This window comes from Homarus americanus, unplaced genomic scaffold (assembly GCF_018991925.1).
Source record: "Homarus americanus isolate GMGI-L3 unplaced genomic scaffold, GMGI_Hamer_2.0 scaffold42050, whole genome shotgun sequence".
Lineage (NCBI taxonomy): Eukaryota > Metazoa > Arthropoda > Malacostraca > Decapoda > Nephropidae > Homarus > Homarus americanus.
The window spans coordinates 24,647-52,500 of NW_024753179.1; the positions used below are offsets into that span (position 1 = coordinate 24,647).

Consider the following 27,854-nt stretch of genomic DNA (forward strand, 5'->3'; position numbering starts at 1 on the left):
GCCACGACCTCCGCTGTCGCCGCCCACGTCATCTCCCAGTGCCGCCAACGAACGAGGCCCCTCCAGTCCCTCACTCACAGCTTCAAAGGAGCCTCTGTCAGGGTCCTACGTCTCATGTACATTGCCATCGTCAGAGCTGTCATAGATTATGCCTCTCCTGTCCTTGTAGTTGCCTCCCAGCGCGAGAAACAAAGCATAAAGAAAATCCAAAACAGAGCGATGAGACTCATCCTCGGCTGCCCTATGACCACCAGAATAGAAGTCATGCAGCACGAACTAATCCTGCTTCCCGTCTGCGATCGAATTACTGCTCTCAATGCCATCCTTGGTGTTAAACTTCTTCGCAGTGAGCAACCGACTCCCCTGTCGCGCTCACTGAACTCACATCTTAACTCCCTCCTGCGCCGGCCTGTCCCCATTACTTTCCCCCCTCCCTCCCTCTCGACTCTGGCCTGTCCACACTGCTGCTGACATCCTGCGTTATCACCTCTACACCCCCTCGACCTCTCTCCCTCCCGGGTACACTCATCCGCCTCTACCGCCGTGGATCTCCCTGTGTGTTGATGTTGTCGTCCACACCTTCCCTGGTCGTAAATTCACCCAACTGAGGTATATGCTCAAACTTAACTACCTTGAGCAGATTAATGATGTCGCCTCCTCTCTAAAGACCTCCCACCCTCCTATCCTCGTCTACTTTGATGGGTCTGTTACCACGCTGGGCAGCGCTGGGGCAGCTGCGTGGATTCCTGAGCGCCAGGCCTGCAGGAAAATCAGGGTCCACGACTGGGCCTCCTCCACTGATGCTGAAAGCATAGCCATCCTCGCGGGCATTCATGAGGGGGCGACCTATGCTCGCACTGAACGCCGGAACCTCCTTATAATCAGTGACAGCACTTCTGCTCTAGCGAGGCTCAAATTACCCTCCCCCTCCTCCCTTGCCGCCCAACACACCCTAGCCGCCGTTGCCGGGCTAGAACAAACTGATGACATCCGTGTCAGGTTTCTTTGGATCCCGTCACATATAGGAATAACTGCCTGTGACACTGTTGATCGGCTTGCCAAAGAAGCTACACAAGAAGAAGATATTGAAGCCACTCTCGCCCTCTCCCTGAATCATCTCAAATCTCGCATACACGCCACACAACGAGAGGCATTCAACGAAAATTGGATACACCTGAAACAACGGGGTAGCATCACACTATGCCACTATGGCGCTGTAACCGGTGACGACAACCGCCACTACAAAGAATATCAATCCCTGACTCGATCTCAACAGCTTACATACATGAGACTGCGCCTAGGGTACAGGTACCTATGGGAGTACATTGGTAACCCTGAGCCTCACCGCACTGTTTGTAAACTTTGTGGCCAACCCGACTCTCACACCCTCTCTCACTACATCCTCACTTGCCCTATGACCTCCTCCTATAGGTCCCCAGCCGTTACCAACACCTCTTCCCTCCCAGACCAGATATCCCTCCTCCTAGTCACAGGCCTGGCATTTGACATTATTAGGGACCTGCCACTCTTTGCCATAAACAGATAAAATGTACCGGGAACTTTCCCCCCACACACTCATCATTCTCTCACTTTGTGTAACTTGACAAAACCTATGACCCTTCAGGCTTTTACGCCTTTAATGTACGAGTCATAAAGGCAAGTATGAACTTTTCATACTTCCCTGTTGGGCGCTGTAAACGCTTCTGCGCTTCACCTTGCACAGGATGTAAGGGGGTGTCCAATAAACTAGCCCCCTCGGGGGCAAATCTGAATCTCGGGAAATGATGGGGTTAGGTTCCTGAAAAACCCATTGCTAGGTGAATAATTGTAGATAGGGAGCATTATAACATGGGGTACTTTCCCAGCCAGTCTCCAAACACACATGTAACACTGACATAAAAATTCCTACAATACTACTTTCAGTATAAAACAATTAAACAACACTCGCCACATCCTGAAGAATAAGCCTGGTCATCATCTCATGTCCTCTTCAAGGCTAAGGGGAATCTCGTAGGCGGAGTGGAGACGTCACTGACTCCGACACAGCCTCTAAGGAGTCTCATGCTGCTTAAGACTGTTTAGTTTCACCTCAGAGACAAGATTGTCTTGGATACCTTGTCCTTCCCAGGCATTTTTAAAGTTACACTGCTCACTCAGTCACAAACACAGAGCAAACAATGATGGCGGCCGACACTGCTCCTATTTTCAAAACTACATAGTCGTGTTGACCTTACAGTCACAATATCACTACACAGTCACCATAACATAGTTTAATCTAAATGTTAGTGGTGTCTGCTCATGGAGCCGTGCGATGGCGGGTTTACGGTCGACAAAGAATCAAACACAGTGCTGTAGTGCATGGGTTGGCTGTGTGGCGGCACGTGGGTAGGCTTACAAGTGAAGGTAGACATGCGTCGTGCATAGGGTTAAATATTGTTTCCTTATGAAATGTCACTGGCGATATAGAAAAATATAATTTATTGCTGGAATTCTTGCAAGATAGCGATTAATTTAAGTGTATACAACCCATAGTTTGCACTAGAGATAAAAATAATACATACCAATGGATATCAATGGCTATTTGATTGATATTGTTAAAGCGAGTTGTTTTGATCATATATAGCAAGATGTTCTTAATTTATGACAATCGTTAAAGAGGAATATCACTTCTCGGGATATCATATCTCGAGGTTTACCTGTACAGTACTCCCTCTTTATCGACGGGGGTTACGTTCTGTAGACGGCCGTCGATAAAGAAACCGTCGATACCGTGATGGTTACGTAATTTTTCTAACTATTATTAGCATATGTTGAATAAATGTACCTTTAAGCATTAATGCGTTTCCTTTACACATAACCTTAAATAATAGTGTATAAATAATAATATAATAAGTGGACAAAAATACTAGCAAACTTACGATTTCATTTATTGAAGTGAACATCGGTCCTTACAGTAAACAAAACAGTGTACAGTATATACAAGTGTGATGATTGAGGCTTATTAAAAGCCTGACCAGTCAGATGAGTATGATGAGTCAAGGTCTGCATCTTCTTGAGGGGTGTGGGCAGGTACTGCGTCTTGTTGTTGTGAGGTGCCGGCAGCTTCTACGTCTTGTTGTTGTGAGGTGTCGGCAGCTTCTGCCTCCTGTTGCGCCACTAGTGCCGCCTAGCGGCGAAAGTACAAACTTTGCCCGCAGAGTTCAAATAAAGCCAAAATAAAAATCCGTCTAAATAATCCGTCGATAATCGAAACCGTCGATAAAAAATCCGTCGATAAAGAGGGAGTACTGTACTGTACAGTATTGTGTGCACACTTCACAGGCACTGTAAATAATTGTTGAACTAGCAAACTTAAGACTACGCTTTATACATAACACTTAACATTATATATACAGTAATACATTGCTGTCACAAGACATGATGTTATAGTAGACACATGGAGATACCAGCATCTGTATGATCTGGCACCTCCAGTTTGTGTTCAGTGGACAAAGTTTTCAGGTGGTTGCCCTTCTTCTTGGTATATGTAGTCCTTCTTAGAGGATGCTGTGGAGGCAGACATGATAAGTAAATCCACGAGAAGGATGAAACAATAGCTGTGTAGGTTACCTCAGACGAGCAGAGGTCTACCGTTGACGAGAGGTGTGTGAAAGCTGATGCAAATGGGCTGTCAAACATGGGTCGTCTTGCTGAATTCTCTGTGAAGAAGTATTTCTTTGTTTGTTCTGCATGATAACTTGGTGAGCTTATAATTATGACCCCTCTTCTTGATGTGTGACATTATAAAGAAATGGCCCAGGTTCACGTTTTCCATCATTTTTCTGTTTTTAAGGTAAAACACTTCAAATAATGTTTCAATAATTGTGTAAGCACAGTAAGCTTCGCTCAATATGATGTTTTCAAGGAACATGTCCCATTCAGATAGCGAAGGATACCTCTATGTAAATCCTGTACAATAAATGTTTTTTAATACAATCAACCCTCGCTTTACGCGGTCCCACTTTACGCGTTTCCACGTTTACGTGGTACCCTGCCGAAACCGGAATGCTCACTTTCCGCGGTGTGTGTACCCTTTTACGCGGAGAGCGACGCGAGCAGGGTGCGCACAAGGTCGCCCAGTCATTAAAACATTACCAAGTTCTTCACCTGCCACCCACCACAGCCGGCCCAAGTCAATGATAGTGAGGATATGGACTTTTATGGACTTTGAGGGGTTTGACAAAGAGGCCCTGCAAGCCTCTGTGGTGGATAGTGATACAATTGATACAAGTGATACAGGTGAGGGCCAATAATCTGCCCTCTGCCTCGGAACCAACCCCCCATCTCCGTGTGCCCAGCCATCTTTTCTACTAATGTAAGTGTTAAAAAACCTAATATTATTTATATTTCTCTTAATTATTAATTGTGTGTGCATACCATCATAAAATTAAGGAGTTATTTTTACTACAACGTAGGTATTGTGTCTGAAAAAGTGGAGTTTGGGGTCGGCCCAGTCTCTATTTCAATTAATCCCATACAGTATGTTATGTTGTTCACTTTATGCGTTTCTCAATTTACGCGGGCCGCCGTGGGTTGAATTAACCGCGTAAAGTGAGGGTTCACTGTATGTCATTTTAGTGAATTTAATAAAAAAATATAAGTACCATCAGTCCTATATTTCCCATCAGGAAGTTGACATTTATCACTCTTGACTGATCTATGATAACCAACTTTTGGTGCTTAACCTAGAAATTGTTTGGATGGACCACTGTATACATATTACTGTACAGTATACAATATACATTATATAGTACAGTACTCATAATCTTAATTCTCTCTCCAGTACCTTTAGCTGATTGTATGGAGTGTTGTTCTTTTATTTGCAGACGCATTCTTTTAGATGCAGGTGAGAAAGGAAATGTAGATTACATATCATCACTGATGTCAGTTCTGAAGCAACACAACACTACTATTGATAAAATTATAATCACCCATTGGCACCATGACCATATTGGAGGCTTAGAAGATGTACTCAATTCTCTAGAAGGTAAGCAAAATACAGTACAGCACATTATATATTATGAGTGTTATTAAAGGGTTAATACTGTAAAAACTATTATTACATTTAATTTAGGAAAGTAAAAAGCAAAAATAAATATTTTATCTAAAGTAGCTAACACTGTAAAGACTATTATTGGTTGAGGATCCTTTCAACAAAATTCCCAAAACTGACAAGATAAAAAAAAATATATAAATGTATATTATTTTATAATGGGCCCTGCTGGAAGTGAGTTTGAAGGCTCGAGTCAAACCCTTAGTACAATATATATTAAACCTACAACTATAACAAAGACTGTAATGAAATACATAACAGCTGTAATATGTATCATAACAGTTGTAATATGTTTCATAACAGTTGTAATATGTTTCATTAGTATAAAGAAATGCAAGTCAAGTCTGCAGAGCAGCTGATTGGGCCAGTCAGGTGACCTGGTTACCAATGTCTTCATACATCCAAACCACAAATGTCTGTGTTGATACTAACTGTGAAGCTTTTAGCCACAATACTGTACAGTATTAGAAAATACCCAAATGAGATCTTGTTTACCTTAAAAATATCCTGGAGCAGGCATGGGCAACCTTTCCTCAGTCTTGGGCCCCATTTCGATTTACGTAGTTAATTTTCTGCAGGCCAACCCACCAAAATTTATATTCTTACTAACCCAAAAGTAATATTAATATTGTATTAGCATGGACAGTGATACAGTGGTCTAATTAGATTTGTTATAAGCCTACCAGGAACTAGGACATGTAAGCAGCTGGACTTGATCAGGTGTTACTGCATTCGTCAGCATTATTTATTTATTGATTCTGTACTATATTTTCATATGAGTGCCTTCTTATGGTTTATGGTTCATCTTGATTGATATAACATCTTCAATTATAAAGAAAAAATACATTATATAATTTGTAATATGACTTCAAAATAAAAGGTTAAGCTGTATTGGAAAGTCTTTACTCAGGATGCATTCATGTGGAAGTTTTCAGCAAATAATCTTACAACAGTGTCACTATAACATACTGTATGTATAGTATTTGATATGAAGATACATTTCTAACAATATTATTTATTGCCTTTGAGTGATACAGGAGGCTGTATGCCAGATCCAGAAACCAAACAAAGTCAGTGTGTGGAAGAGCTGAAAAAGAGTTCAAGAGGCACGTTGCAAAAGTACTAAGGTCGAATCAAACCCAAAGGCTTTTCACCTTTATGCAAAATCAAAATTAAAAATGCAATTTGGCATATCACTCCTGAGGCTTGAAGCTGGTAGTAATGCAGATTCTGACCAGGATAAGGTGGAGGCACTGAACAAAGTTTTTTCATTAGAGTTCACAAGAGAGGATGTGAACAATCTTCCTGCGTTTGAGGAAAGACGGTTTGACAAAGTGCTGACCCACTTTGTACTCTTGGATGAGGTTATAAGAAATAAACCGTCAAAGCTAAAGATTCACAAGAGTCCTTGCCCTAATATGGTACACCCCCAGAGTGTTAAGAGATCTGTGTAAACAAGCTTGCAGAGCCCCTTAAAACCCTGTTCTGCAAATGCTTGGATGAACAAAAGGTCCTCCAATGACTGGAAAATAGGTAATGTGAGTTAAGAAGGGCGATCGTCATTCCACGAATAATTATAAAACAGTGAGCCTGCCCAGCATAGTGTGTAAAGTACTTGAGAGCATCATAAGAAATGCCATGATGGAACATCTACGAAACAACCTTGTAAAGGACTGCCAACATGGTTTTATGCCGAGAAGATCCTGCTTAACACAATTACTCAAGGTACTGAATGTTTGGACTCAAATTCTAGAACAAGGTGGTAATATCAACAATATACAGTGTACCTAGGTTTTTCTAAGGCTTGCGACAGCGTACCCCACGAAAGGCTGAGAATTAAATTGGACGGATACAGGATTTGTGAAGTGTCCTAGCATGGATCGGAGACTTTCTCTATGATCGCAAGCAGTGTGAGTTGATTAATGGCATGAAATCGTCATGTGTACCTACCCGTGACAAGTGGGGTACAATAGGGCAGTGTATTGGGCCTGTTGTTGTTTGTTTGCTTCATAAAGATATGCCAGAAGCTATACACTCCATACAAATGTTTATGGACAATGCCAAGATATTTAGGGAAGTTAAGAACTAAACAGACTGTGAAGAGCTCCATAAAAATCTCTTTGAGCTTCAAGAATGGTCGAAGAAATGGCTGCTAAGATTCAATGTCACGAAGTGCAAAAGGATGCACCAGGGTCGCACCAACAGTAAGGAGACGTATCACATGTCCCAACAGGACGAAGAAACTGCATTAATTGAGACTAAATGTTGAAAAGGTCCTGGGTTTCTATGTCAACAATGAACTTAAGTTCTCTGGCCATTGTAAGAAGAATGTAAATCGAGTGGCTAAACTAGTAGGTCTTATAAGAAGGTCGTTTAGATATCTGGATGGTCCGTTGCTCGTCACAATCTCAAGAGTGAGGTGCTTCCCCATCTGGAGTACTGTTACCCCGTCTGGTCGTTGAGGTATGCTAGAGACTGTCAATTGATTGGAAATGTCCAAAGGAGGGCCACCAGACTGGTGCCTGCTCTACGGAACCTCAGTTACCCAGAGAGTTTAGAGCGCCTGCAACTGCCTAGCTTATGTACTACAGATGGGTAAGGGTCGACCTAATCAAAGTGTATAAACATCTCCAAGGGCCCTACTCGGTTGAATGTACATACCTGGAGCTGGCGAATGTCCGCCCCACAAGGGGTCACAGCTCAAGCTACAAGTCCAGAAAACAGTGAGGGCATACTTTTTTGGAGTGCGAATTGTGAACTCTTGGAACACTCTGCCAGAGTGTTGTGACGGCACTGAATGTGAACTCACTCAAGACCAGACTCGACCAACGCCAGCTTTGGGACTGATTTTCCGAGGGGCACATTTTCCGGAAAATTCTGAGAAAATTTTCCTGATACCCGGAAAATTCCTGGGGTGGGGGAGTTTTTTCTGGGTTTGAGAGATGAAAATCAGGCGCATTTTCTGGAAATTCCGAGGAAAATTTTTCCGGTACCCAGAAGATTAAGAAAATTCCGGGAATGGGGGATATTTTCCAGGTTCAAGAGATGATGTAATGGGTAATTTCCGGAACTTCCGAGAACATTTTTCCGTTACCCGGAAAATTCCGGGGATGACGGATTTTTTTCCGGCTCTGAGAGAGTCGTCACGTTACTCGGAAATCTCTCATTCCCCGAAGTGCTCTGCTCCAATTGTTCTGGCTAATGGGAACATCACTGTATTCAGGAGCCAGTGTATGCCCAGTACTGTACTTGCCAACACTGCATAACAGAAATGTAACCTACCACTCAAGTACCTAACCTTCAGACACTCACTGAACTGCTTAACCCTTACGCCCCGGGTGATGTTCCAGAATGTTCGCCTTTACCCGCCACTGTTTAGATGCCCAGCGCGGGTTATCAGGTTCCCCTGTCACGCCACAAGGAAGCTTCCTGAATGTCTTTGTTTCATTTTCATTGTCCATTTTATCATGTTGTCTCAAGGTAACATTGCTAAAAGTAGTGTAGTTGTATTGTAGTATTACTGGAAAACAATGCTGTTATTATGTTATAAATGTATTTATTTGTGGAATTATTATTATTTTATGCATTACTTGCTCTACCAAACACAAAGACAGCCAGACAGTTGGCAATAGACTGCGTGTGTGTCGCTGAGCACTTTTATGAAAAATAATGGAAAAAATACATTCTAAATGAATTATTTGTAGGAAATAAGTATTATGATCAGTAAATATATGCATTATTGGCCATCCTGAACACAAAAGGCAAGCGGGAAAATGGCCCCTTAGTGCGTGGTGGCCACGAGGCTCGCCGTCAAAAAAAAACTTTTCCCCTTATTTCCCTCGTCACTGAGACGCCACAAAGTTTCGAGAGGGACAATATATATAGTTTTTCTTATGTCCTTTTGATAGTTTTATCATTTATAAAAGTTAAAAATTATATTTGGAAAAGTTGATTTTTCTTCTTTTGCCACACGTGGGGGGTACGGCTGGCGTCACCCTAGGCAGGGGGAGTAGGGGTTAATGTGGCTGTTTGCAGTCATCGGAGGTAGGGAAGTGGTGTTAGTGGCTCCCTGCCCCTACCCCCACACTGCACTGCTTCCCCAGCACCACAACCAACTGATCCTTCAGTCTCAAAGTCAGTGAAGTCTGGTGGTAAATCATCTAACAGATCACACACAGGTAAATCTTGAACATTATCATCAACAATGCCGTCACAGATAGGTGAGTAGGTTACACCACACCTCCTGTTCACACACTTTGATCAAAACAAATCACCCCGCTAGCTGACGTCATCAAGATGAGCACCCAGAGTGACTGTCAACTTGCGCTACTGATCATTATTGTGTTGAAATGTATCATTACTGTGTTAGAGGTGTCACATTTCATTACTGTTGTTATTGTGATGAATCTTTAATGTAAAAATCGATAAATGAAGTACTGTATGTACTGTACAGGTAGTTCTGCTATAACGCGATAATTGTGTTCTTGTAAAATATCGTGTTATAGAAAATCGCGTAATAGAAATAACAGGGCTTATGGAGAAAATAGGGTTAGGTGCAGATTACTCGAAATCGAAAAAATTTAGTAGTTAGCCTAACACAAAGAATAGCACAGTCTAAATAAATGTTACATTCATATCTAATAATGAAATCATACAGTAAATGTAACACTTTACCTTGAAAAAATATGAATGTAACTTGATGGGGGAGAAGGGTGATTTTGAGGTTGATAAAATCGAGCTTCTCTTCAAGTGTTGTATCCTTTCTTTTACGATCATCACCGGGAATTCTATCACCAGAACGCTTCTTGGAGATATTCTTCTTTACCATATTCACAGTTAATACCACAAAATTGGAGAAATAGTAAGCAAAAATCGCGTTATAGCAAACAAGCGTTCGCGTTATACAAATATCGTTCCTAATTCAAAAATCGCGTTAGAGCAAATTGCCCTGGACTTGCCCTGGACTTGCCCTGGATCACACCTCGGATCAAAAGACTAATGCAACAGAGAGACAGAGCCTTTCATCTCAATGACCACATCCGCTACAGGTCACTTCGCAACAGAGTCATCCGCGAAATACGCACTGCAAAGAAGTCCCACTACCCAACCAAATTACAACACCTGAAGCAGACCAACATCAGTCAATGGTATGGTAAGCTTAAAGAACTCTGTGGACTAAACAATAAGACACACCCCCTCCCCTTCCTTAGCCATCTCACTAATGTTGACGCAGCTGAGCAAACAAATAACCATTTCGCTACTATATGCCAGACGCTCCCACGGCTTGACACAACCACTCTCCCTGCTTACCTACCAGCCCCCCTTCCCACTGACTTAGTAGAAGAATTTGACGTAGCAAAACGCCTGGACAAACTAAAATTAAAACGCTCTACCACCCCCATTGACTTACCAATGAAACTATTCAAGGAGTTCTCCCCGGAGCTTGCTAAACCCCTCTGCTCCATCATCAATGCTTCTCTCAGTCAAGCCAGATGCCCAGCTGACTGGAAGACCTCTTATGTATCACCAGTGCCCAAGTCAACCAGCCCACAATCCTTAAATCAGCTACGACCTATTGCAATCACCCCAATACCCAGCCTAATCTGTGAAAGTTTTGTGTTTGACTGGGCTTATGCTGATATTGCAGGAGTCGTAGACCCTCAGCAATTTGGCAACATGAAAACTTCCTCCACCACTCACTGTCTTGTCAGCTTTCTCGATTACATATACCGCCATCTCGAGAAACGAAAAACGTCTGTAGCTGTCGCCTTCATTGATTTCACTAAAGCGTTCGACCTAGTCGACCACAATATAATCATAAACAAAGCTATTGACCTCGGGCTTCGGAGAAGTCTCATACCATGGCTTACAGACTTCCTCAGTGACCGACGCCAAGCTGTACGCTTCCGAGGGGCTGTCTCCACCTTTCAGTCACTCACCTGTGGCGTCCCCCAAGGCACCAAGATGGGACCACTCTGCTTCCTTATGCTCATCAATGATGCCCTAAGAGAAACCCCTGCTCGCTGGAAATATGTCGACGACTCCACCATTGGGATCAGCGTCAACAATTCTGCTCCCAACTATACACGCCCTTCAGGATTTATTGAACAGTCTCCAAAACTGGGCCACCAACAACCATGTCACCATCAACCATACAAGACCATGGTTATGCACATCAACCTCTCCTCCGACATTGTCCCACCTCCTTCCATTACCCTAGGTCCGAACACACTCCAGGTTGTAGATTCCACGAAGCTCCTCGGCGTCACCATAGACAACAAACTAAATTGGAAACCACACGTCAGTGAAGTTGTCAAATCCTCCAGTTTCCGTCTCCACCTCCTCCGCCGACTCAAGTCCCTCGGAGTTCCTGCACACGAGCTCCTCAGTGTATACACAACATTCATACTTCCCAAGCTCACCTATGCCTCCCCCACCTGGTCTTCCTCCCTAAATGCCACACAACGTAAACACCTAGAAAAAGTGCAAAAGAGGGCATGCAAGATTATTCTCTCCCCTTCCTACTCCACATATCAAGAAGCGCTCAACACACTGACCCTTTCGACTCTCACTGACCATCACCACGGCCTCATCTGCAAATTTGGTAAGAAGCTTCTACACCATCCCCGACACCGGCCCCTACTACCACCTGAGATCCCCTGTCCGAGAATTGCTGTTCGACACCACAACCGCATCCAGCCCATACGTGCACGAACTGATCGCTATAAGAACAGCCCAGTCCCAACCATTGTAAAAATTATCAATAACATGTAATAAACCAGTGTATTCACTCCCAGTAAACACTGCTCCCTACACTGTCACTATGTTGAAATGAACTGTAGTTTGAGCTGATCCCCATCTAAGTTACTATATGTCTTATTTGTGTCACTTATGTCACTTGTATATTATTTGTAATTTGTAACCCATTCCCCAAATATGTACTGTAACTGTATATTTTCAGCCTTCTGGCTGCCAAGCTCTTTCAATAAACCGTTAATTATTATTATTATTATTATTATAACTCACTGTACTTATTAAGTGGTGATAAAACACTACAATATTATTTATTACTTTTAATTTACTAATTGTTGAAGACATGTTGTGGTGACCAGCTAAGCTTATCAACTGTTTGGGCCAAACAGTTTGGCTTTTGTAAACAAACGATTCATGGTGTTCAGTGTGGGATTCCTTTTTCAGGAAATTTGATTCTTTTAGGATAATATTTTTTTAACCTGGCACCAAATGACCCTAAATTGTATGAGAATTATGGTAAAATTGCTAAAAGAAGTGTTAAAGGGATCTTGGCAGGGGGGGGAGAGCCACCTACCTGCCCTGTCTCTCCTCCCCTCTGCCAGCTGATCCCAGATAAACACTCTCTTCCACATACAATATACTCCTCCACTTATTTATTCTTATTTTTATCTGTACAGTCAGTTCTGCTATAACGCGATAGTAGTGTTCTTGTAAAACATCGTGTTATAGAAATTCGTGTAATAGAAATAACAGGGCTTATGGAGAAAATAGGGTTAGGTGCAGATTACTCCAAATCGAAAAAAAATTTCGTAGTTAGCCTAACACAAAGGATTGCACAGTCTAAATAAATGTTACATTCATATCTAATAATGAAATCATACAGTAAATGTTACACTTTACCTTGAAAAAATATGAATATAACTTGATGGGGGATAAGGGTGATGTTGAGGCTGAGGAGTCATGAAACATCAAGCTTTTCTTCAAGTGTTATAGCCTTTCTTTTACGATCACCACCGGAAATGCGATCACCAGAGTGCTTCCCAGAGATATTCTTCTTTTCCATAGTCACAAAATTGGAGAAACAGTAATCAGAATTCACTGAGGACACTTAAAAACTTCACACGTGTTTCAAACAAAGTGTGGAGTAAACAGAGCGCTCGGGTCTAAAACGCTATGTATTTTGTTTTTCTCTTATTTAAAAGTTTACATTTTACATATACTGTACAGGTATACTGTATACATAAATATTACTTAAATTATTTCTGCAATTCTTCACAAACAAAACACATAAATCAATTGAACATGTGATGTCGAACGTGAACTGTAAACACTGCATAACCCCGCACCAAGCCACAATGTACAGTACACTTTAAACGCTACTTATTTTGTTTTTCTCTCTTATTTAAAATTTTACAATTTACATATACTGTACAGGTATTTCTTCACAAACAAAACACATAAATCAATTGAACAAGTGATGTCGAACGTGAACTGTAAACATTGAGCCAAGCCACAACACTGTTCAGTACACTTTAACACTTTAAACGCTACGTATTTAGTTTTTCTCTTTTATTTAAATTTTTACGATTTCCATATGTATATATATATATATATATATATATATATATTTCATGTAAATCCACAATGAAAACGTGGATAAGATAAATCTTGATAAAATCACACGGGAAAATGGAAACAACGGAGTACCTTAGCTTTCGTCTTTATTCAAGACATCTTCAGAGGCCCAAGGTTAAAACTGCTTTGAAAACCTTTGATCTTGATGTATGACAGTTATTTTGTGGGTCCCTTTTTTCTGACCTGACCTGTCTAGTCACGTCACCACCCTTCTCTTAAGCTCCTCTACGGTTGTGTTGGTGTGGGGATTAATGGATGTCATCATTATGACCTGACCTCATGTTTTTAGGTCACCCTGTATATTTAAGCCTCTCTCTGTCCATGTAATCTAGTTGCCTCTGAAGATGTCTTGAATAAAGACGAAAGCTAAGGTACTCCGTTGTTTCCATTTTCCCGTGTGATTTTATCAAGGATATATATATATATATATATATATATATATATATATATATATATATATATATATATATATATATATATATATATATATATACCTGTATAAGTAAATTGTAATTTACATATTATTCATATTATGCTAGAGCGCCCACAAAACATAAGAAACGTTTGAGTCCCCCAGTAGAGATGTCCGTTCTCTATCCACTCCAGGATGTCCTAGTCCTCCGTTTTCTTTTTGTGTACTCGCTCAGGGACTCAAGTATTTCTGTATATGACACAGGATGATAAGGGAATTTGAATTTATTTGTTTATTTATTTATATATAATATACTGTAATATATTAAATATACTGCAAGTATTTTCTTTAATTTATATACGTGTTTCGCGAAAAAGGGAGGCTACATTTATGGTGATCGTTAAGGACCAAACTCCGAATCCATGACGTGACTTCTGTTCATTATTTATATCCTAAATTTACCACTGTCGGCAGTTTCAAGAATTAATGCAGTCATTTACTGAATATTCTTTGCAAAAAAATAAATTTTAAATGAATTATTTATAAGAGATAAGTATTATGATCAGTAAATATACAGATATGCATTACTGACCACCTCCGAACACAAGGACGGCTAAAAATAGCCACAGGCGGTCACAGTCAAGGTCACTTTCCCTTTCTTGTCACTGGCAAATGGGGGAGGGGGGGATGATAATAGCAGCTGTGTTTATTACGGTATGTTAGACTGGTTTATAATACATTTTTATTATTTTAATATACCGGTAATCTTCATTTTAATCCAGCTTCCCAAACGTAAGTTTCAGTATAAAATAATTAGTGGTACTGTAGGACCTTGTGAGTGGTTTACTGTATACATAAATATTACATAAATTATTTCTGCAATTCTTCACAAACAAAACACATAAATCAATTGAATATGTGATGTCGAACGTGAACTGTAAACACTGTGTGTGATGTAGAGAGAGCGCAGGTGTAAAACGCTATGTAATTTGATTTTCTCTTTTATGTAAAATTTTACAATTTACTTATAATATATAGGTATACTGTATACATAAATATTACATACATTATTTCTGCAACTGTTCACAAACAAAACACATAACTCAATTGAACATGTGATGTCGAACGTGAACTGAAGCCACAACAACCGTTCGAGTGGAATCGCGTTAGAGCAAACGAGTTTGCGCTTTACAAATATCGTTCCTCAATTCATAAATCGCGTTCGAGCAAATTCGCGTTGTCAAAACACGCGTTATAGCAGAACTCACTGTACTGTATAGTACTGTACACTATACAGTACAGTTTTTTCTTGATTCATAAGAAAAATTCTGTGGTTACTTACATATAGTAGGTAGTAGGTAGTAGGCAGCTATCAGACAGGTAGGTACTACCGCCTGGGAAGATATTGGAAGCATAATGTGTTGTCTAATGGTAGACCCTGCTGCCATATGGCATCACGAAAATTGTGACCAAGTCCCAAGTTGCTGATCTAGCTTTCTACCTCATTTACACACAATTGCAGGGTCTCAACTGTCTCTCTTACTATTGACTACACCACAACTAAAACCGTACTCATTCTTGATCTGTTTTATTCATTCTATTTTATTCTCCTATGTCAGTTGATATTAATACTGAAGCGGGGCCTTCTCGGATGGGTCCCACTGGTCGGGAAGGTTGTGGACCCCAGGGCCGACCTGATCATCATCAAGCTACTGGGGCCTCAACTGATGCCACTACGGTTGCTGGAGGATCGGCTTTTTTCACGCTTCAATTTTCCAACATTCGCGGACTGAGATCCAATTTTTCTTCTGTGGAGCACCATCTATTAACCTCTTCCCCCGATCTCTTACTACTCTCCGAACTTCAACTGACCAAAGCAGCTTCACCCAAACCTTTTCAAGTCTCTAATTACAACCTTTATACCTACTTCCGTTCTAAGGGAGGTGTATGCGCCTACTGCAATACACGTACACCTATAGCCCGACTCACGGATCTTGAATCTCCCCTTTATGATGTCATCTGGCTCAAAATATCTCTACGTACTGTGACTATTTTTTTTGTTTCCTATACTGTTCTCCCAATTCTACCAACTATTTCGAACTCTTTGACTATCTCACTTCTTGCCATGAGTCGTTGCTTTCCACACACCCCTACACCGAGATCCTCTACCTAGGGGATTTCAATGTACATCACAGAGAGTGGCTTGGCTCTGCAAGGGATGACCCAGGTGGAGCTGAGGCACTCTCTTTTTCTTTACTTAATGATTTGGAACAAATAATCAAACACCCTACACGCGTTCCTGATCGACACGATCAACTTGCTAACATTCTTGATCTTTGTTTTACCTCTAACCCCTCACACTATTCATACTCAATTTTTGCCCCCTTAGGGTCTTCTGATCACAACCTTATTTCTATTAAATCAAACTGGGCACGACCACCTCCCCCACCCCCCTCTAAACGTCAACTATGGCACTATTGGAGGGCAAGCTGGCAATCCTTGCGAGAATTCTTCACCGACTTTCCTTGGGATGAATGTTGCTTTTCCACTCGGGATGCCTCAGTATGTGCTGACAGCATTGCTGGGGTTATACAGGGCGGTATGAGTACATTTATCCCATCTTCTACCAAAACTTTCACATTATAATCATGGTTTGATTGCTCCTGCTCTCTTGCTTGCAGGGTGAGAGATAGGGCATATCGAGCTATGAAACTATCTCCTTCTCCTATTACCCACACCTCTTTCATTACTTCTAGGAATCGTTGTAAGGCTATTCTTCGTAGGGCCAAGCGGAATTTTATTAAAAGAAAGACTGCTGTCCTGAATAATTCTTCCTCTAGTAAATCCTTCTGGTCCTTAGCTAAAAACATCTGTAACAACTTCTGCACGCCTTCTTTTCCTCCCCTCTTCCGTCCCAATAACTCTATAGTCAACTCTCCCCCTGAGAAAGCCAACCTCTTTGGCACCTTATTCTCCTCTAATTCCACCTTAGACGATTCCCACTCTACGCCTCCTATCCCTGCACCTCCTACTGAACCTATGCACTTTCCTATAATCTCCACTCACAGGGTTGCCGGTGTGTTATCCAGGTTGGATGTGAGTAAGGCTCATGGACCGGACGGAATACCCCCTTGTGTTCTGAGGGAGTGTGCTGAAGCCCTGACCCCTGTGCTTGCTCGCCTCTTTCGCCTTTGCCTCAAAACCAAAACTTTTCCTTCTTCTTGGAAGCACGCCTTGGTTCAGCCCATCCCGAAGAAGGGTGACCATTCTAATCCCTCTAACTATCGCCCCATTGCCCTAACTTCATCCCTCTCTAAGATTTTCGAATTTATCTTGAACTCCCATTTTCTCCGTCACCTTGAACGCCTTTCTCTTTTGTCGGATCACCAGTATGGCTTTCGCCAGGCGAGATCTACTGGTGATCTGCTCACCTATTGCACCCATCTTTGGTCATCCTCTCTTAGGGATTATGGGGAAACTTTTGTCGTGGCCCTCGACATCTCCAAAGCATATGACAGGGTATGGCCCAAGTCTTTGCTATCTAAACTTCCCTCTTTTGGTTTCTCTCCCCCACTTTGTTCTCTCATCTCTAGCTTCCTTGAGAATCGATCCATGGCAGTTGTTGTCGAGGGATCGATTTCTCGCTCTTTCTCTACCAATAGCGGCGTCCCACAGGGTTCTGTTCTTTCACCAACTCTCTTTCTTCTTTTTATCAATGATTTACTTCACACTACAACTAATTCTATCCATTCTTCGCCGATGATTCTACTCTTCACTCTTTCTCACATTTTCCCCTTCCTCCTAACTCTCAAACTAGATCTGTTTCTAGAACTGATATCATTACTTCTATCAACGTGGATCTGTGCAGCATCTCTGAATGGGGAGATACAAACTTGGTTAAGTTCAATAGTAACAAAACTCAATATATACCAATTACACTTTGTAAAGTAGACGATCTCCCACCAATTACATTTCAGGACGCTATCATCCTCCCAAATTCTGAAATAAATATGTTAGGCCTCACCATTTCCTCCAATATGTCCTGGAAATCACACATCCTTAGTATAACTAAAGCTGCCTCCTGAGAGTTGGGAATGCTGTACAGATGCCGCAGCTACTTCACTCCTGAGCAGTTGCTCCAAGTATATAAGGGATTCATTCGTCCTAACTTGGAGTACTGCTCTCATATCTGGGGTGGCTCTTCTTCTGTCCAACTATTAGATAGGGTGGAATCAAAGGCATTTCGTCTTATTAACTCTCCTCCTTTAGTCGACAATCTCTTTCCCCTTTCTCTTCGCCTCAATGTTGCTTCACTCTCTCTCTTTTACAGGTACTTTAACGGGCAATGTTCAGTGGATTTGGCATCCTGTGTACCTCCGGCAAGGCCGTGGGTTCGTAACACACGTCTTGCCCGCGGTGCCCACCGTTTCTCTGTGGATGTCGGTCACACGAGAATAACCCGTTATAGTACCTCCTTCTTTCCTCACACAGCCAAACTGTGGAATGCTCTGCCTTCTTCTGTGTTTCCTTGCTCTTACAATCTGTCTCACTTTAAAAAGCTGGTTTTCCGGCATCTTCGTGGTGTAGATTAATAGAGTATAACCTTTTTTTCTATATTTTCAATTTCTTTCCGTTCTTTTTTTTCGCCCCCCAGGCTTCGTTGTGGGTCGTTTGACCTGTGCCCTGGTGGGCTAATTCCCGTAAAAAAAAAAAAATAAATAACACTTTACAGTAAATAATCATCTTGGTGATGACCAGGTATTTTTTATTTTCAACCCAGAGAGTTATGTTTCATATATTTTTTTAATGTTGATGTAATGTCTTTTAATATCCTTGTTATACATTTAAATACCTTAGTTGTTGAAGTGCATAATAACATAACATCAACTGGTTTTCTTTAAACAGTTCAGATAATTTACATTGTTGGGAATTCTTATAAGATAGTGATTAATTTGAATATAAATGTCATATATTTTGCACAAGAGATAAAAATTTTAGTACATAGTACATTTTAATAATGTAAAAAATGTTCAACTGTGTCTTTGGGTAGATTTACATAAATTTCTGGGTACCGGTATCTCTTTTTCCTCTCAGCACCACGAGAACTCCCGAGAACTCTCACTTTTACGCTTGCCAGCCATTTTAAAAGGAATTACAAAATTTTTTTTTTGTCAGTACACAGTGCGATCACTAACGTTGGGACTCGAAAATACGTAATTTTAATTTTTTATTTTTTGTACGACTGGGGTGGTCGTAGGTCGAGTATGCTGTAAGTCGAGGAGTAACTGTAACAGATTCGGTTAACGAACGACTGTGGAACGAATTGTGTTCGTTAACCGAGGGACCACTATATATATACACAGTGGTCCCTCGGATTACCTTCCAAAGGAATCTTCAATTCGGTTAACGAACAAAAATTTGATTAAAGAAATCCTTACGAACATCACGTTTTGTTGTGAGCAGCAGCTGATGGGCTAGTCTGCCAATTCAGTAATCTGTTCTATGTTTACATTCGTTTCCAATGGAGTAAATATCAATAAAGTTGTGCTCTTTAATATTTTTGCATGTTTTATATTAAAATTATTACTCATTTTAACATTTATTTAACATATTGATAATACTGTATTTTTCGGCTTGGATGACGCTGCATCGTGGAAGACGCACCCTGATTTTGGAAATGAAATTCTAAAAAAAAAAAATTTCAGGTTTTAGCCCACCTGGGCACAGGTCACTGACTCACATTGGGGCCTAGGGGGCGAAAATGTAATAATAATAATAATAATAATAATAATAATAATAATAATAATAATACAGAAATACAAAAATTAAAAAAAATATCAAGAGTGAGAAACAATATACCTGTTTGTATGTTGTGTTGTCAAAGTAAGAGAAACAATTGAGACCCTGCAGAAAGTCAGATCATCAACCTGGGACTTGGTCACATAGCAGCAGGGTCTACCATTAGACAATACATTATGCTTCCAATATCTTCCCAGACGGTAGTACCTCCTTGTTTGGTACATTAGCTGCCTAATACCTACACCAGTGAAACCGTTGCTTGATATACAGCCCTTTTGGCACAAGTACACACACCTCTTTGAATATCATCACTTAGAACTGCTTATCAGTCGTCATTTTCATCAATTTAAAAAAAAAAATCTGTATAAGAAGGTGAAATCTTTAATACAGCACTCATTTTATACAGCTGGTCACCTCCACACCTTAGGGGCTGTAGTGTTTACATTCTTTCTCTTGTTTTTGTCTGTATGACAATGACAGGAAATATTTTCCAACAGTAGAAGGTAAGCAAATGTAAACATATACAGTATTACCCCGCCTAACTCGGTTTCACTTAACGCGTTTTATCATATACGCGGTGCCTCGCCAGAGCTGAACTTTCACTTAACACGGATTTTTTCCACATATACGCGGTGAGTGTCCGGCTCGAGACGCTATTTTTAGATTTGCCCCACCCGCCACCCTGCCTGACTGCCTGTTTTAGCTCATAAAATTCATACAAATTACCCGGCCAGAATATAATTTACATTGCTGGAATTCTTATAATTTGGTGATCATTTTGAATATAAACATCATATATTTTGCATTAGACATACAAATTTTAGATAAAATTTTTTCTCTGAGTAACTATGTTATCTTTTGTGCAAAATATATGACATTTATATTCAAAATATTCCTGGTCTTACAAGGAATCCAGCAATGTCAATTATATTATCCTAACTTTAGTTTGAGGTATTATTTATTACAAAAAAGTTAAGTATTCTGGTTTTCCCACACATCTCCTTGGGACGGTTGGTGGGGGGTGGGGGGGAGGGAGGGACCGACCGACCATCTGTTACCCTGTGAAGAATATTTTTTTTTTTTATTAACTGAAGATATTTGTTTTAGCTCATAAAATTCATACAAATTACCCGGTCAGAATATAATTTACATTGCTGGAATTCTTATAATTTGATGATCATTTTGAATATAAACATCATATATTTTGCATTAGACATACAAATTTTAGATAAAATGTTTTCTGAGTAAATATGTTATCTTTTGTGCAAAATATATGACATTTATATTCAAAATATTCCTGGTCTTACAAGGAATCCAGCAATGTCAATTATATTATCCTAACTTTAATCTGAGGTATTATTTAATACAAAATGTTAAAATTTATTTTTTTCACCCACTCTTTCTCTTGGTGGGAGGTGGGGGGGAGGGTTGGGACTGACCGCGCGGTTGGAAGAGGGGGGAGGCAAGGTGGGGTACTTTGATTGACAGATAGTGTCGTGAAGAATATTTTTTTTTTTATTAACTGAAGATATTTGTTTTAGCTCATAAAATTCATACAAATTACCCGGTCAGAATATAATTTACATTGCTGGAATTCTTATAATTTGGTGATAATTTTGAATATAAACATCATATATTTTGCATTAGACATACAAATTTTAGATAAAATTTTTTCTCTGGGTAACTATGTTATCTTTTGTGCAAAATATATGACATTTATATTCAAAATATTCCTGGTCTTACAAGGAATCCAGCAATGTCAATTGTATTATCCTAACTTTAGTTTGAGGTATTATTTATTAAAATTTAGTGGTTTTCCCCCAAAAATTTCTCAGAGAGGGAAGAGCCGGCAGTGTAGTGTGAGAGGGGGAGGGAGTTGAGTCCATTATTTGAATGGACATTAACTTGGCGACTGTATTTCTCTATTTCTCTTAAGTATTAATTGTGTGCATGTACCATCATAAAATTAAGATGTTATTTTTACTACAACATAGTTATGTGTCTTCAAAAAGTGGAGTTTGGGGGTCGGGCCGGTTTCTATTGGAATTAATCCCATATATTCTGTTGTTCACTTAACGCGGATTTCACTTAACACGGGACCCTCTGGGTTCTATTGACCGCGTTAAGTGGGGTACAACTGTATATCAACGTCTATAAAAACAAAAAAATCTTTATTTAAAAACAAAATAAAAGTAAAAATCAACTAGTTTTTTTGCAAAACCAGTGACTGATTGGTTCTACATAATTATAAAACTGAAGAAAATAAGTCCTCCATTGTAGCTGTATTAAAATTAATGTAGAAAAATTAATATGGTTGTTTTAAGTAATGTTATTTAATGTTAATAAATGGAACAATGGAAGTAGCTAACAATTAAGGGTAAAAAAAAAGTGAGATCGCGTATGTAAGTGAGCACTCTACATAAGAATATGAAAGCAACACATGTCTCCATGCGTGACGAATCGTAGCAATAGACAGCTGATCCCATGCCTCCACCAAGAAGTCTACAGCTTGTTTGACGTTAAACTTCTTCCAATACTGTTTGACGAGAATTTCTTGAGTCACCACCTCTTGTTCCTTGTCCTCGTCGCTTTTACTCTCGCTGTCGGTGTTATCCAGCTTACGCAACTCATCCTTGGTGTTGGTAGAGTCGTTCAGGAGCTTGAACTTCTTTGCAGAGTATGCAGCTTTAACATTGCAGATCAACTCCTGGTCCATGGGCTGGATTAATGACGTAGTGTTGGGAGGAAGGAAGACCACTTTTACGTTGGGGTGACGATCCATAAGTAGGGGCGAGTGTCCAGGTGCGTTGTCAAGGAGCAACAAAATATTGAATGAAACATTCTGTTGCTCGCAGAATTTCTTCACGTCGGGAACAAAACAGTTGTCAAACCAGAAGAGGGACAGAGAAGAGGACATCCACTCCTTACGTGCGGTTAGCCAGTGGACATTAAGCTTTTTCATGTCCATATTCTTGTAGGCGTGCGGCTTGCGGGCTGTGTGAATCACCGATAACTTTGGTTTACAGGTACCGGAGGCATTGTTGGTAAAGAGGACGGTGATGCGTTCCTTCTGCAACTTCCGACCCCTTACCTTGCTGGCGGACTGGACAACGAAGGTCTTGGAAGGTAGCTTTTTCCAGAAAAGACCAGATTCGTCCATGTTAAACACCTGGTCGTCAGTGTACTGTCCTTCCTCCATAACCTCACGTAAGAATGGAGGAAAATCTCTAGCCGCCACACGGTCAGCACTCGCTTCCTCACCACCAATGTTGATGTTGGTGATCTTGTTCCTCTTCTTAAATCTATGCAGCCAACCAGAGGAAGCATTGAAGGGTTTGGGCTCTGCAATTCCCAGCTTATGTGACACTGCTGCGTAAAGTTCACGTGCGTACTCCTGCACTGAGCGAGTGTCCACCGCCATGTTGCGTCGCGCTTGACGAATCAAATAACTCACCAGCAAATTTTCCACCTTTACCAGTACCCTGTACTGGCAACACTTGATCATTGAAGCACCTGCAGGCTTTGTGATTTTCATGTGTTCTTTAATCTTGGCTGAATCCTTCTTAATAGTACGAATCGTAGATTTGTTGACGCCATGCCGGCGCGCGAGATCAGCTTGACGTGTTCCTTTCTCCAAATCTTGAATGATCTGGTATTTCACTTCGTAGCTTAGGCCACGGCGTGTCTTCTTGGGCTTAGTGCGGCTGGGTCCAGGTAAGGAAAGGTTTCTCTCTGGTGGCGGTGGTGGTCCGGCGGAAGCCATTTCACAGAACAATGGGTGCACGTATACACGGGGTGGCCTGGAGGGATGAAACTACCGCAGCAGTGTCCTCTTTCCTCCCTCCCTCCCTCCCCGGGTGGACATGTCATATTACTTTAAACCAATTACAGCTAGCAGCAGAGGGGGTAGGGATGCATGGCCAATCACAGTCCGATGTGTCATATGACGTCAGTGATAACGCAACAAAGACACACACTGCGCAACCTTACAGCGCGGCTTGCCCAGGCGGGAGGGGAGGGAGGGAGGAGGAGGAGGAGAGAGAGGCGAGGCAGGCGGTGGCGGGTGGGGCGAATCTAAAAATAGCGTCTCGAGCCGGACACTCTGCGCGTATATGGGTAGATGAACCGCGTTAAGTGAATGTTCGGTTCTGGCGAGGCACCGCGTATATGCGAAATTGCGTTAAGTGAAACCGCGTTAAGCGGGGTATTACTGTATAATAGGGTGTGTCATAGGAGGGAAGATCAGCTAAAACTAATGGCCCATCACTTTTTTGGTAGATTTTAGTGTATATAAACAGAAAATAATTTCAGTTTCAATATTTTGCAACCTTTTGCTAGGTAAATTTTACGTGAAATTTATCGAAAATCTAACGTACAGCTGCATTAGTGGTCAGCAATTAAATATGAACATTGCTTTCGACTTCATTCTTAACAACCCAACTAACAATATTTTTTCTGTTTGTGATTCTGATGCATTTATAAGTTGATAATATTTGGCGATGGCTGCTTGTGTCAGATCTAGGAACCAAAAATCCAGCCATCTCAGCCTTCACTATCTTTAAGTCTGGGGAGAGAGCTTCTCCTGAAGTCGGAGTTGCTTCACATTGAGAGATGCTTTGAGACGTGTTTTAATCAGGCAAATCAGTGAAAAGAACCAAAGAACTTACACAAACAAAGACATTGCCAGTGATATGACCAAAGTTGTCTTGCAGCATTAGTACACTCTCTGGCTAACGCTTCAGTTCAAGCCTCCAGTCATAACAACAGAAGAAGATTAGTGAGACTGCTAGCCAGTTAGAAAAAGGCAAGAGATATCTCTCTTGGGGAGAGGAAAACTTGCAGTTAAGGGACAGCTTTGCTGCTAACTGACCAGTTATTTGACATAATATTTGCAAGTGCCCAATTGTTCTCTGTCCTGAGTTTGGATGACAGACTGTAAATCCGAGGCCCACATCTCCTGTGGTATTTGCAAGCGTGAACTGAAAGATTCCCAGATCGAACTGGCATTTGTCAGCACAGAGAGAAGACTGGCAGTATAGGGGCTCTCATGATTTCTAGCCAAGATATTCCGGAGTCCAAGAGACAGCAGGAGGCTGCCACAGAGAGACAGAAGAGGAGAAGAGCGTTTGTGAAAAAGAGAGACGGAGAAGGCCCAGGGTGAGGTAAAAAGGCCGATGATTGGAGTCAAGCTGATTCAGAGTTTAATGATTCCCATGGCTGATCCGCAAGGACTAGAGAATGGTGACTTTGTCCTAACCCAGAAAAATAATGAGACTGCAAACCTTCCAGGCATAAAGATTCGAAATAGGAAAGATATCCCTGAGATAGCTTCCACAGCATACACACCACACTGGTCTCAGAGAAACTGCAGAGATAGCAACAGCTGCCTGGATTGACGGTGGCTTGATAACACCTGATGATGCCCACCTGGGTGATAGATCATAACAAAGCAAGGAGAGCTCAGGAGAAACTTGTCAGTAACTCAGGAAGAGGAGTTTGATAAGGGATAAGAGAAATGGAATCAATTGTTTGTTCTTTTTGATGGGAGAAGGGATGACACTAAAGTGTTCAGAAAGTTGAGACTTCTGATGTTGTTCCCTGCCATGGTGAAGGAGGAACACTACTCATAAAGCGTAAAAGAAAACTGCAGAGGAAGTATTTGTGCATTTCGCTTCCAGAGAAAGATGACATCAGGAAACCAGCTAGATAGTGGCAGATGACATTGTGAACTGGCTCAGAGAGAGGAACGAGACCAGACTCCTGCAGGCCATTGAGGGACAGCACCAACACGAACACAGGGTGCGGGCAGGGGCTCATACAGTGGATAGAGCTTTGAAGATTGGGAGTGAAGCTGGTCTGATTGTTTGTGACCTCCACACCAACGAAGCTGCCACTCAGAGCATTCTTGATCCAGGAGCTGATGGCAAGACTTTTTTCAAACAACAGATGGTCTGGTCCTCTTGGCAAGATGCTGGACTCTGCCACTGGAGTTAGAAATAAACCGAGCTTTGAAAAATCACAGTTGGCTCCTCCACTGCTGAGCTTGCACATACTGTCATTGACTAATCTTGAGCATCACCCACTTTCAGGTTACATGACGGCAGTGCCATCAAACTGGGGTCATGCCTGATAGACTTGCTTACCTGCAGATAGGTCCAGTCTCACATTCTAGGTGGCTCACAACGTGCCTCAGGTTCTGCAGAATTTGGGTCGCCATCGTGAACTGGAAAGGGAACCAGCTTCACAACCTGAGACTTATTGTCCAATCTGTGAGTGTCTACTTGCCAAATCTGGTTCAACACCAAGGTCAAGTCATCGCTCAAGGTCTGAGGCATGTCTTCCAGCTTGAGCCTTCCTGGAGGAGTCAGCCATGAAGGTTGTCTAGGATTGTGAGCAGACTGTGAGGAGATCTTCCTGGTATGCTCATCTCGAGGCAGTTCTGCAGACAATGCTCTGGCAGAAGGATGAGGAGGAGAGAAGGCAAGGTCAAAAAAGATCTTGAATATGAGACTTATGAGAGGATCTACATGACGTAATCAGGTTATGAGATTTATTCCTGCAGGGTCAGGAAGACTCCTGAAGTCAATCTAGGTGCCAAGACCTCACTGATCTCATAGATCTGATAACCTCCAGGCTGGCAGTGAGCTCCCCTCTGACTGCAGCCTCACCAATGTTCAAGTCAGAGCTTTCCTGGACAACCCCATGCATGTCCTGCCTGGCCCTCGACACACCCAGAGTATAGAGCTGCTTGTGTACAGCGGGTGAGCGAGGCCAGTGAGTCAATGGCAGTACAGCCAGGAGAGGAGGGAAGGCTACAACCGAGCTCAGGTGGTCAGCAGGAGGTGATGAGTAGAAACAGAAGCAAGAAAGACATGTTCTCTATGGTGTGCAGCAACACCGGTCGAAGTAGTAAAAACCCGGTTTTTATATTTAATATTTTGTTTTTCTAAAGAATATTAAATTTAATATATGTACGATCATCTGCTTTCACTATTCTGGATCATTTTCATCCTAATAAATTAACCTGATATGATTTATTTTACTTTAAATAAGCTATTTAGTGGTGTTGGTAAAGGAGGGAATACTGAATTTTCATAATATTTCTGCTAAAATTACCTAGCAAAATGAAAACTTTTCAAATCTGAAGATATCACATGATTCTGCACATATAGAACTACATCATTACTACCATGGGCCGATTTTTTCAAACTCAAAAAAAAAAATTCTCCGTATGACACACCCTACTGTATAAGACTTAAAATTATTGAATAGTACAAGCTTCTTGATATTTACTAAAATACAGTGGTCCTCAAGTTGTTCTGTACTGTTAACGCGATTTACTCGAGTAAGGATTTTAACTTCGTTAACGAGCACCTCGATGATGAAGTTTTTACAAGTCGACTCAACATGTTTACGCAGATTTATGGTCCACCAGCTGTAGAGTCCGCTATCACAGGCATCGGTTTTTAGGCTTAGCCTTACTATTTTAGTAAATATCAAGAAATTACATTGTCAATACTTAAAGTTTAATATTAGCTTTAGTCATTTTAACACTATTGAACATAATTTCAGTGTGCGGAAACTAGTTTCATGCTACCATCTACCTGTTAACACACAAACAGGCGTTAGTCTCTTGTCTTTTCAGTGGAGGTAACATATTGCTTGGAGACTCTTCAATTAAAACTCTTTTTTTCTGTGTTTCCCAAATTATTGGTCATTTTGAAATTTATTTTACATATTGACAATATATAATGCAGTGCAGTGTTGATTTAACCTTGATGCGACATGCGGGTAAACCCGCCAAAATATTATATATTAATTAAATCGACAAGCGGGATATCCCACGGCCATGAAAAAACTTCCCAAATGAGACGACATGCGACATATTATGTATTGAGGTATAGAGTATTTCCTGAATGCAATATAGCTTATTTTTGTACTATTTTGTTTGATATTATCTGAATATGTAATACATATCTAAATTTGCTGTTTAGTAACCAAATTGATTAAATTTATTTGCCATATACCAGACATTGATTTATACCAATTTCCTGCATTTTTGGGTATAAATGTCATTTTTCTCTAAAATTTGCAATATATGTGAATTTTTGTTCCAGATTTGAAAATATACTAAAAGTTCTCTAGGAAAAACATATAAAAATG

General features: G+C 41.0%; 1 protein-coding gene across 3 annotated transcripts in view; it reads left to right on the forward strand.

Moving 5' to 3' along the window:
- The window catches only part of LOC121855298 (endoribonuclease LACTB2-like), a 100,620-nt gene that overhangs the window by 20,560 nt on the left and 52,206 nt on the right, over positions 1–27,854 (forward strand). For 2 of the 3 annotated variants that reach the window (XM_042350176.1, XM_042350177.1), the window contains exon 2: positions 4,866–5,026. The exons of the other annotated variant lie outside the window; for it this stretch is intronic. In XM_042350176.1, coding sequence (XP_042206110.1) covers positions 4,866–5,026 — 161 coding nt within the window. The remainder of the gene's footprint in view (positions 1–4,865; positions 5,027–27,854) is intronic. 3 annotated transcript variants of the gene reach the window in all.